Source organism: Pagrus major, chromosome 11, assembly GCF_040436345.1.
Source record: "Pagrus major chromosome 11, Pma_NU_1.0".
Classification (NCBI taxonomy): domain Eukaryota; kingdom Metazoa; phylum Chordata; class Actinopteri; order Spariformes; family Sparidae; genus Pagrus; species Pagrus major.
Window position 1 is genome coordinate 635,169 of NC_133225.1, and position 12,332 is coordinate 647,500.

General features: G+C 43.0%; 2 protein-coding genes across 2 annotated transcripts in view; both read left to right on the top strand.

Annotated features, from left to right (window-relative positions):
* The first annotated feature begins 756 nt into the window (after positions 1-756).
* On the top strand, positions 757-6,206 carry fam174c (family with sequence similarity 174 member C). Its single transcript, XM_073477240.1, has 3 exons — positions 757-1,098; positions 2,881-3,006; positions 4,663-6,206. Exons 1-3 carry the CDS (start codon positions 833-835, stop codon positions 4,664-4,666), a joined length of 396 nt encoding a protein of 131 aa, XP_073333341.1. The 5' UTR covers positions 757-832; the 3' UTR covers positions 4,667-6,206.
* Positions 6,207-9,899: 3,693 nt separating this feature from the next.
* The window catches only part of LOC141005400 (T-cell acute lymphocytic leukemia protein 1 homolog), a 2,810-nt gene continuing 377 nt past the window's right edge, over positions 9,900-12,332 (top strand). Inside the window, exons 1-3 of the mRNA XM_073477245.1 lie at positions 9,900-10,106; positions 10,624-10,688; positions 12,079-12,332. The exon at positions 12,079-12,332 is cut by the window's right edge and continues 377 nt beyond it. Of these exons, the coding sequence (XP_073333346.1) occupies positions 9,934-10,106; positions 10,624-10,688; positions 12,079-12,332 (492 nt within the window). The 5' untranslated portion in view covers positions 9,900-9,933. The remainder of the gene's footprint in view (positions 10,107-10,623; positions 10,689-12,078) is intronic.

Below are 12,332 nucleotides of genomic sequence, written 5' to 3' on the forward strand. Positions count from 1 at the left end.
GAGGTATATTTAGTTTAATCTGGAAACTTTGTGAAAATTCTATTTGTGTATTTGTGCTAACACCTGTCACATCCGGTCTGTCTCAGTCATTAGCTCATTTTATTGTGTAAAATCTGTACAGGATGTTGAAACCACTCAAACAACAGACACATGTTATTGGGTTTCTTGCCCTGGGTCTTGTCTCTCAGGTGACACATAGAAACACTTGTGTTGGAGGTTGTCGGAGGAACATCTGCCTCTTCTCTTTTAACGACACAAGAAATGAAGTCAGTCAAAGACAAACCAGAACAAAACAGAGGAAACAGAAGTGAAACATGTCTGTAGTTCATTAAACAAAGCCTGAAGTCTCTGTTCACCATCCATGTGATTAAAACAGTGACATTAAAAAGAGATCAAGCATCAATAACACACACACGCACACACACGCACGCACACACACACGTGATTCTGTGATGTTCAGATGAGAAGTTATGAAGCGATGAGTCAACACAACTCATCCAAAATATCTTTACATTAATACATTTTTTCATTTTGGATAAAAACAGATGGTTTGTGTTGTTTTGTGTTCGCGCGCTGCTACACGTTTACTGACACACCTGTAGTATTGATCTATTGTTCTTGCAGGTGTGGAGCTCGCTGATTGGTTGGCAGGTAAGACCTGAAGTCCTGCGAGTCAAACTGAGGGAGAATTTAGCCCATAACCTCAGTGACGTCAGCAGTAGGCGGATGTGGACTTCCTGGTTCGGGTTTACTTTCTGTCACCAGAGAAGAAGAGTTGGGCTCAAACTCCGCGTTCTGTCTTTTCACTCGACTCTTCTTCTGTGGTGTTAAAATGACTTTCCACAGAGTTCTGTCGCTGGTTCTGGTTCCGACCTGCTGGCTCTTCGTGTCCCTGGCGGACCAAGCGACCGACACCGCCGCCGGCAGCACCGCGGTGCCCAGACCCGCCGTGACGAACTCTAGCGGGGCAAACTCGACCCAGAGCGGCGGGAAGAGTCCCGGAGGAGTTCTGGACGGCTCGATGATCCAGAGGGCCCTGTACGTGCTCATCGGTGTCACCATGATCGGAGTCCTCTACTTCCTGATCCGAGCTGTTCGGTGAGAACTCACCACACTTCCACCAAACTCCATTCACATAAGGAGCAAATCAGTGACACACTGTGTGTCCAGCGAACACGCTGTGAACACAAAGTGAAACATCTGTTTCTTCAGTATCTCATTTTTCTGTCGTCCAGAATTAATCCAGATGTTCTGAGACGAGCCGAAGTGAAGAGTTCGTCCTCCTGCTGTAGAGCAACACATGACTCACACTGCACAGGGAACTGATGATAACAGAAGCGGAAATCACCAGATTTATCACTGGAGTTTGGTTTAATGTCCGTGCTCATACAGGGAACAGCAGGCTGTAACATTGTTAAAAATGTTAATTGTTGTCACAGGTTGGACAAAACGACTAAAATACAAAGTGATACATTATTAGATTAATCCAAAAATAATGATACATTACTACGTCACACCAGACCTAATTCATGAATGGAGCAATTTAACGCTTCCTGTAGCATCGGCAGAATTATATGTGTTGTAAACGGTGATTTATGTGCTGATGTATGATTTTAGTTGCTAATCTTCAATTCGGCTTAAATCTCAATCACAGAATTTATTTTGAAATGCTTCACCTACAGTTCGAGGTCTCAGCCTCTGCATCAGCGCTCTGTGGTGAGAACTTTCTACCTGTTATCATGTCATTCATTCAGTACTGTCAGTGACAGAATATAAAGATAACACATCATCAAAATAAATTGTAATAATATGTCTGTTTTATTTTCCTCTTCTCTGTCTGACTGTATAAATGTCAGCTCAGATCCCAGCTGCGTCTCCTCCAGCTGTAGAAAAACACTTTCATTCATGTCACAGATTCAGTCGAGCTGCTGATAAGAGAAAAAGTATTAATCACAGACTTATGAATGGAGTTTGGTGTGGCATCTGTCCACATACAGGTAAATGGGCAGGGTGTTGATTTGTTTGTCAAACTGATAAATCATCAAATTAATATAAAAAAAATATTTTACACGAAACTCCATTTATAAATGTATTATTTTTATGATCTCGTCACCACACTACATTCATAAAGTCAGCAATTTAATACTTCCTCTCTCACCAGCAGAGGCATACATGCTATAAAATGGTATTTATGCAGTTTTGTATATTTTTAGCACCCACTCTTCAGTTCGTCACCTGCGTACACCAACCAGCCTCTCCCGATACGTTTACTTAATGAATTGATGGAAACATTTGTTTAGTGGTTATACAATACTATGTTGCTGCTTCCTAATGTGAGCTGTGCAGTGACTACGACTGCAGTGTTACCTCAGTAACAGCATTTCCTACCTGCCAGTCTCCTGCATGTGGACAGATATCACACCAGACTCCATTTAAATTCCTGCAGTTTAATGCTTTCTCTCCTATTAGCAACAGTACACACTGTGTAAAATGTGAGTCATGTGATTTTTCTAAAGCTGCTGGATTCACTCTTTAGTTCTGCATCCACCTGATAGTGCTAATCACATTCAAGTTCACATTCATGGCAACATTTGAGCCCCTGAAACAATGGTTTTATTTATTTTATTTATCTATAAAGATTTCTCAAATGTAATCAAAAACAGTTCAGTTCTATCAGTCGATCTGTTCTCACACAAAACTAACAACACCATCATAACGGTCTTCTTTGACATTGTCCTGAATGTGGACAGCTGTCACACCAAACCCCATTCATAAATCTCTCAATTTAACGTAGTCTCTTATCAGCAGTTGTTCATGTGATCCATCATGGTGATTTGTACTCGGTTCTGTTGACCATTTATTGTTGCGTCCTGTCGGCAGGCTGAAGAGGCCCAGCCAGAAGAAGAAGAAGTACGGTCTGTTGTCAAACTACGACGACTCTGTGGAGATGGACGGCGTGGAGAGCGACGAGGACGACACGCTGTACGAAGCTCGCAGCCTCCGCAGGTCAGACAACAACAGACTGCTGCGCATTAACCAGCAGCTGAGTTACTTCTCAGTCAGGCTTTTATTACAGATGTCTTCAGAACTGGACGCTTAAAACTAGAACCGTCTGACTGCACAGAAACCAGCACAGAACTGATTCCCAGTCTGGGTGACAAAGGGCTCACAACTGGAGCTGCAACAATCGATCAATCGATCAATCGATTAGTCAACCAAAAGAAAATTAATGGCCGACTATTTTGAGACTCGATTAATTATGTGATGGAGATCGTCTGGTTCCAGCTGGTAAATGTGAGGATTTACTGCTTCTCTCTGTCACTTCTGACAGTAAATGAAGATTCTTTGTGTTCTGGACAAAAGAAACAGATTAAAGACGCAATCGATCGATTAATTGATGAATGGTGACAGTGATCATTAGACTCATAAGACAAATTAACGAGTTAGTAAAGGAAAACAACATTTGTGTGTATTTATCTGAATCTTTCCACTGTGAATACTGTTGTTCAGACGTCCATCTTTAATGAAGGCAGAGTCACACAGACTCTTATAAATGACTCAGTCCAGATGTGTGCAGACAGACTGGCTGCTGACGGCTGTTAGAAGTGAACAACAGGAAGTGTGTGTGGGCTCCTTCTGTTCTGAATCTGACTGAACTTATTTTCTCTGGAAACTTGGACTAAACTGAAAGTTGCGGTTCAGACGTGGAAACGTTTTTAACGTGTTCCTGACGCGAGACACACACGAGCTGATGGAGTCCGGTGAGGCTGTGAAAGATGGAGACGATCTGACGTCTGTTTGTCTGTTTCTAACTTGTTCATTCAAGTGTCTCAGTTCTCTAAATGAGAATATCTTCTCTTTACAACCTTAATTTCAGCATTTCTCTGTCAGAGTGTAAATAAAAACTGGATTTGTATTTTAAACGTTACAACCAAACTCCTGACCTGCTCTGTAAAGCATCGGGTCAAAGTCCTGAAGGTGCGACAGCAGTCCATCACTGAGACAAACTGAAGTTACTGAGGAGAAGAGTGAGTGTTTCTCTCTGATGAGCTTTTCAAAGCGCTCATAGACGAGGTTCTGACTCTCAGACCGGTCCGGCACCTCTGGTGCCACATGAGCTCCCTCTGGTGGTACGTGGAGGAATCCCAGACATGTTTTAAAATGTAATTTAAAAACATAATTCTATGAAAAAGTACAGAGTTTCAAATGAAAACACTTTAATGTAAAATAAGTTTAGTCTGCTGTGATGTCAGACAACAAGTGAACACGACAAACTTCAGCTCTGTGCTGCTGAAGTGAAGAAGAGTTGACAGATGTTGAAGTCGTCACTCGTTGTTGGACTTTTGGAGCTGCTCAGTAGAACCCGTCCTATGAAATCCATCAGTTTCAACTCATTCATGTGTTTAAAATAATAAACTATAAACTGCAGATCCTGATTAAGCTCTGTGAAGCCTTAAAGGGGCATTCTGCTGGTTCTGCTCTTCCACATCCGGCTGAACTGAACGGATCAGATCCAGTATTAGGAACAGATATTAAAAAAGGTGAAATGTTCCTTTAACTGAGTCGGCGCCGCAGCGTCCAGAACTTTGTTCTCAGGTTGTTCCTGATGGAAGTAATGATCTGCTGATTGATCTGATCAGTGTTATCTGTGTCTCTGTTCAGATGAGTCGTCCTCGTCTGCAGCGTCATCTCCTCCTGATGGATCACACGTCTGTGGATGTCGGCTGATATTGATTATTGATCGGAGAGGACCGACCGGTGACGACTGCAGGAAGATAAAAGTGGACCAAATAGTTTTTGAGACAAACGCCAAAGCTGCTCGAGGAACCCGAGCAGGAAGATCATTTATTTTTTTAAGGTGGTATTGTAGAGTTTGTGGAGAATCATGAGGCCAAATTTTCCTCCTTTGTTCATTATTATTATTATTATTATTATTATTATTATTGTTTTTGTTTGAAAGAGTCATTTTCTAAGATTTTTTCTTGATCTAGTTTGTTTCATGCGGAGCTGTTCTGCTCCACCTTCGTGCTTTAACTACTGCAGGCTGACGAACAGCTGATCAGGACTCAGCAGTCTGAATGTTGGGAAACAGTTTTTGTGTTAAAGTTCTCAAAGTGTCACATTTATAGTTCAATATGCCAAAACTGAAAGAAACCAGAACTTTCCTTTAAGTTGTTTTTTAATCTATTTACGGCTCGATGGACCTGCGGAGGGTCGTACTGAATAAGGACAGTTAAAGGAACAGTTCACCAAAACATCCAGTCATCGTCTCCTCCTGATGATATAAAGTCAGGCTCAGCCATCATCTCCTCCTGATGATATAAAGTCAGGCTCAGCCATCATCTCCTCCTGATGATATAAAGTCAGGCTCAGTCATCATCTCCTCCTGATGATATAAAGTCAGGCTCAGCCATCGTCTCCTCCTGATGATATAAAGTCAGGCTCAGCCATCGTCTCCTCCTGATGATATAAAGTCAGGCTCAGCCATCATCTCCTCCTGATGATATAAAGTCAGGCTCAGCCATCATCTCCTCCTGATGATATAAAGTCAGGCTCAGTCATCGTCTCCTCCTGATGATATAAAGTCAGGCTCAGCCATCGTCTCCTCCTGATGATATAAAGTCAGGCTCAGCCATCGTCTCCTCCTGATGATATAAAGTCAGGCTCAGCCATCGTCTCCTCCTGATGATATAAAGTCAGGCTCAGCCATCATCTCCTCCTGATGATATAAAGTCAGGCTCAGTCATCATCTCCTCCTGATGATATAAAGTCAGGCTCAGCCATCATCTCCTCCTGATGATATAAAGTCAGGCTCAGCCATCATCTCCTCCAGCTGGAGATGATTTAAACATCAGATGTCTCCATGCAGCTCGTCTGCTGTGATCACAGAGATCAACCTGATCTGATCTTTACGTTATTTAATGAGTGAATTTACATTTGTGGGTGAACTGTTCCTTTAATGACAGCTGAGCTGGACCAGAACACCAGAGACCTAATTATAAACCATTAAAGCCCAGACAGCATGAATAAGAATGATTATTAGTCACTTCACTCTTCACATGCTGAGATGTTTCCTGTCTGGAGGTGATTCTGTATTTTGAGACTCTTCATCGTTAACGTTCACGTTTAATGTGAATAGTTTCATTGAACACATTTATACATTCAACAGTTTCTCTTTTATTGACACAATAAAACTTTACTCCACATTTTCTTTGACATGTTTCAGCGTCTGTGATATTTTTAGTGAAGCGTCTGATTGTTAAAGACTTTTTTCGGATCATTCTTTAATACAAAGATTGAATTATGTTGAGAAATATCTCAAATTATTATTATAATATAAATATAAATATATAATTAGTGTCTTTAAGTTGAGCTTCATCAGCGACCTGCTGTGATGACCTCATTAACGTGATGCTGTGAGTCGACCAGCAGGAGGCGCCACTTCACTGTGAACACTGAGCCTGTTCACCTGCCGTCCCTGCTCCTCCTGACGGATCGATCCCAGTGATCAGCTCTCAGTCCGTCACCTCTCAGCTGACATGAGGCTCGGTCCAGATGAGTCGGTCCTGCGCAGAAACGATCAGCGGTGATCGGCGCACAATGCATGCTGGGTAGATTTGTGTTCGACTTGATCCCAACGTCCTCTGACGTCATGCACACGTAGGCAACAGTCTGACGGGATCGAGGCGGCTGCAGGACCCGTGGCATGACGGGAAACACCTGGCAGTCACCTGATCTAACAGCTGATTGGTTTGAATGTTGACTCAACGTCATGACGTTTTATAGAAACGTAATATTCCTGCTGAACTGGAGAAACGTTGATGTTTGTCTGATCTGAAGGTTTACTCTCTAACATTCATTAACAAAACACATTCAGGAGGTTCGGGGAGGCAGCGGACCGTCCTGCTGCTGCCAACACCGGGTCAACCTGAGGGAGAGACGCTGAGTGTCTCCGGACTGACTGTCTGTCCAACATCCAACAGAAAACTAACTTCACCTCGGTTCTGTACCTGATGCGAGTGACCTGTGATGTGATGTCACTTCCTGCTCTGTATGAGACAAACCCGTCCATCACTGAGACAAACAGACTCCATGTTTCTACTCAAAGACAGAAAGAAGTTCATGTAGAACATTTGCTGAATTTACAAGAAGGAACAAATAAGTCAGAATCAGTCAGAGACAGAGTTTCACACAGTTTATAAAGTGTCTCCAACTCAACAACTCACTAAACTGACACATTTGTTAAGGGAGTCTGGGGACAAAGAAGTCGCCTATACTGGTTACTGTTTAGTGTATCTGTAAAATGTGACATGTTTAGATCAATAAAATGTTTCTTCTTTCATAAATTGAGTGTAAATGGTGAAATCAGTGTAAACAGTGTGTTCAAACAGCTGCTAAATGTTGGCAGGTCAGACTTTAGCACTTTAGACACAGAAGCAGACAGGCTGGTGCAGCCATGCTGCCACAAACTGACACTTTTTACAAGGAAACACACAACTTACTGTTTTCATTTAATGCTGAATTTACAAGAAGGAGACACTGATTCAGAATCTGTCAGAGACAGAGTTTCACTACGTTATAAAGTTTGTTTTAACTCAACAACTCTTAAAATCACCACATTTGTTAAGGGAGTCTGGTGATTTGTACTGGTTCAATGGTTGGATCAGTTCAAGCATCATATCAGCTGATCGATTGTTACATCTTTTTCTCCTGACAGTTTATTAATCAGTTCATTTAGTTTATTGATCAGATCAATATTTGTTCTGTGTCTCACTGATCATCTTCCTCTTCCTCCTCTTCATCGTCCTGTGTGAGAGTCAGCGGGCTATTTTCCCACAGTGCACTCTGTCAGGATCATATCACACATGAACACTGACAGCAGGGTGATGAGGTCAGGAGGGGGCGGGGCCTGTCACTGTAACAAGCCAATGATGAGTGGGCGTGGAGCTGATGACTGATAAACATCTCAGCCAATCAGACGGCCCCGAGAGAGACGACAACAACAGCAACAGGTCCCCGAGGAGAGAGGGGGCGTGTTTCAATTAGAGAGAGCTGAGTGTGTGTGCGTGCGTGTGTGTGCGTGTGCGTGTGCGTGTGTGTGTGTGTGCGTGTGTGTGTGTGTGTGTGTGTGTGTGTGTGTGTGTGTGTGTGTGTGTGTGTGTGTGTGACGATGCCTCACCCTCAGTTCCCACCTCTGTCGGCTGTTTATCTGATCTGAGGCTAACCAGCTGCATGACCAGTGAAGGAAAGTAACTAAGTACATTTACTCAAGTATTAGATGTTTTTACATACTTGTACTTTATTTGAGTCTTTCTGTTTTCTGCTGTGTGTACTTGTACTTCACAACCTCTCAGAGAGAAAGATTAGATTTATTGATACATACAGTGATGGGATGTAACTAAGTACATAGTACTGTATTTAGGTAAAGTTTTGAAGTACTCGTACTTCACTTGAGTATTTCCATTTTCTGATACTTTATACTTTTACTCCACTACATTATTTGATCACTTTAGTTACTATTTACTTTACAGATTACATGCTTCATCAGAGCCAACGTACTTTTGATACTTTAACATCAGATACTTTAAGACTTTTACTCGAGTACTGTTCATATGATCCACTCGCTTTTACCAAAGTAATACTTAAACACCAGATCTTTACTTTTACTCGAGTATGACTGTTGGGTACTTTATACAACTCTGATTAAATGTACTTAAAGAAAAGTAACTGATCCATATATTACATGTATAAACTGAGTCAGCTGATCGTCACAATTAGTTTTTATCCAATTGATGAGAAAATCTATTAATTTAAAAATGATGCAGCATGTAATCTGTAAAGTAACTAGTAACTAAAGTAATCTGTTAAAAGTAGCTGAGTAGAAGAATAAAGGAGCAGAAAATGTAAATACTCAAGTAAAGTAGAAGTAAAAGGTAGAGTTACTGAGTAAATGTACTTAGTTACTCTCCTCCACTGGTGATCGAACTGGTTACAGCTGAAGATCTCACAGATCAGATAACACACACACACACACATACACACACACACACACACACACACACACACACACACACACACACACACACACACACACCGTTGCTGGTGTTATTGATGTATTAATGTGTTCATCACTTTAATGTTGCAGCTTAATGACGTCACTGCTGACTAGTTTATAACTATGTAATTATAATTATATATAAAATGTTTTATACACAAACACATCGACAGTTAGTGTGTGTGTGTGTGTGTGTGTGTGTGTGTATGTGTGTGTGTGTGTGTGTATGTGTGTGTGTGTGTGTGTGTGTGTGTGTGTGTGTATGTGTGTGTGTGTGTGTGTGTGTGTGTGTGTGTGTGTGTGTATGTGTGTGTGTGTGTGTGTGTGTGTGGTGTGTGTGTGTGTGTGTGTGTGGTGTGTGTGTGTGTGTGTGTGTGTGTGTGTGTGTGTGTGTATGTGTGTGTGTATGTGTGGTGTGTGTGTGTGTGTGTATGTGTGGTGTGTGTGTGTGTGTGTGTGTGTGTGTATGTGTGGTGTGTGTGTGTGTGTGTGTGTGTGTGTATGTGTGTGTGTGTGTGTGTGTGTGTGTGGTGTGTGTGTGTGTGTGTGTGTGGTGTGTGTGTGGTGTGTGTGTGTATGTGTGTGTGTGTGTGTGGTGTGTGTGTGTGTATGTGTGGTGTGTGTGTGTGTGTGTGTGTGTGTGTATGTGTGGTGTGTGTGTGTGTGTGTGTGTGTGTGTGTATGTGTGGTGTGTGTGTGTGTATGTGTGTGTGTATGTGTGGTGTGTGTGTGTGTGTGTGGTGGGGGTGTCGGGTCGTGACGGAGGAGGAGACGCCGGAAAACACGACTCCCGCGGGGGTCTGGGGCCCTGCAGGTCCCCGGGGTGCAGCCCCCCCCCCCCCCCCCCCCATCTGGCTTTAATGGGCGTGTCGTAATTAATGGGTCTCCATGGAAACGACGCCTCACGACGCGCGGCTCGGTATAAAGCGGCGGCGGGACGCGCAGCGGACACTGCAGCTCCGGACCGTCCTCCTGTCTGCTGCCCCGGAGACGCTGAACCGAACCAGGACAGTCCCGCACGAGACATGATGCACCTGAACACCTCGGACAGGTAAGAGAGACCGGAAATAACAGAGTATGAGCTGAAGGATGAACTTCCTGTGATGTTGTTACCTGTCAGCACTCTCTGATCACCAGGACACAGATTTAAAGTGGCTGCAGAGATTTATTCTTTAAAACAGACATTAATATGTTTAATGATGGATTTCATTTCATATTTCATATTTTATTGGTTTTATTAATATTGAAGTCACTGATTGGCTGTGATCAATAATATTCACATCGATTTTTCACCTTTTAGTGGATCAATAGCTAAACTAGTGTCCTGGTGGAGTGTGTGTTGCTGCAGTCTGTCTTAATGTTGTTTATTTGATTAAATATATGTGTCACTGAGCAGGAGAACCAATCACGCTCCTCTCTGACCAGGAAGTCACAAATAAAATCAATAAAAGATTTTCAGTCTGTGAAGACGTCACATTTATTACAGTTATTATATCAGCTGTGTGTGTGTGTGTGTGTGTGTGTGTGTGTGTGTGTGTGTGTGTGTGTGTGTGTGTGTGTGTGTGCAGTGATCCAGATCGATGCCTCATGATGAAACACAGATCGTCTCCATGTGAGCTGAGCCTCAGTGACGGTACGACGCCTTTAAATCATCTCACCTGTTTATAAAACTACAAACTGTTTGGAGGCTGCAGGAGCCAAAAACTCATTAGTTTGATTTTTAAGTGTATAATTATAATTAATATTTAAACTTATTCTTATTCTGTCTTTAAATTATGAATAAAGAATGTAAATGTTTTCTTTCCTGGTTGTCACACATTCGTAGTTTCTGTCAGATGATCACGTCATGTGAGTGTCAACAGAAATATTCAGAATATTTAAATTAATAATATAAAGACCAACCTACAGAGCAGCAACCTGCGCTCTGATTGGCTGGACTCCACATGACAGCTGTCCAATCAGTTCATGAGTCATTAGACTCAAACAGTCTCTGGTGCACAGACCAGACTCCATAGAGAAAACCACTAATTTAACAGCGTGTAGACATCACCAGTGCCGGATTTAGCAATTTGGGGGCCCAAGGCGAAGGTATGTATGGGGGCCCTAAACCCTGTATACACTTCTTTACTCCAAAATGAAGACAGAGAACGAAGAACACAAAGTGTACTACACAAGCTAATAGTCACCCATGATGGAGAATAAGAAAACAACTGTCTTTGCAAAAATTCCAGGTTAACCAGCACTGTTTATTTATTTGTTTAAATCAATATCATCATCATCGTCATCATCACTGTCAAAATGGCCATCACTGGACAACTCCTCCACCTTGTCTGTGTCAACGTTAGACACTTCACAGCTAACGTTAGCTGCTGCTGCTGCTGTTGCAGCAACACTTTGGACGTTGTTGACGGTATCCCCGGTAACGGCAGTGGTAAAGTAATTTGGCAGCTTTGGCAGCTTTGCTGTATATTTCTCCGCGTCTTTTTTCTTTTTCCGTTTATTCGAACCGCTCGGGTAGTTTCGTTTCATTTTAGCTTTCACTCCGTGTCTGTTTGTTTACTTCTTCTTCTTCTTCTCCTTCTGTGTGGTTTATTGGCGGTTGGCAAACGGTGCATTACCGCCACAAATTGGACTGGAGTCCGTCACGGACTAGTCCATTTCATTGTGAAAGTAGGGGGTGTATGTGAGACAGATACCCATGAATTTGACATTTTAACTAATACTTAAACGTTTTTCTAAAGAATGAATTACATATTGATATTGATTACCACGTTTGAGGTGTTCATGTTGATACATTTCTTATTTCTCCTTTTTTTTTTTTTTTTTGGAGGTTGGTGGGGGCCCCCCCCTACGACCGCTGGTGGAGGGGCCCCAAGCAACCGCCTACCTATGCCTCTATGTTAAGACCGGCTATGGACGTCACTCATCTACAGAAGCAGTCTGTACTTCCTGTCCAGCCTTTTCTTCTTCATGTGTTCTGTACGACGGTCCTCACCCCTCTCCTCTCTCTGCTGCCCCCTCAGGTTCTCGTCCGCGTGGCATCCGTCGGATCTCCACCAACGGTAGGGAGCGCTGGCGGCAGCAGAACGTTAACGGAGCGTTCACTGAGCTGCGGCGTCTCATCCCCACGCACCCCCCCGACAGGAAGCTCAGCAAGAATGAGATCCTGCGCCTGGCGCTCAGGTACATCAACTTCCTGGACCAGCTGGTGGTGGACCAGGACCTCACGGTGGCCCCCCGGGGCCGATCAGGGAGCCTGGAGCAGGAGGACGGGCTG

Coding starts and splice junctions, on each gene's coding strand:
- fam174c (XM_073477240.1), top strand. CDS start 833: ATGACTTTCCACAGAGTTCTGTCGCTGGTTCTGGTTCCGACCTGCTGG. Junction 1,099..2,880: donor TTCCTGATCCGAGCTGTTCG/GTGAGAACTCAC, acceptor TCCTGTCGGCAG/GCTGAAGAGGCCCAGCCAGA.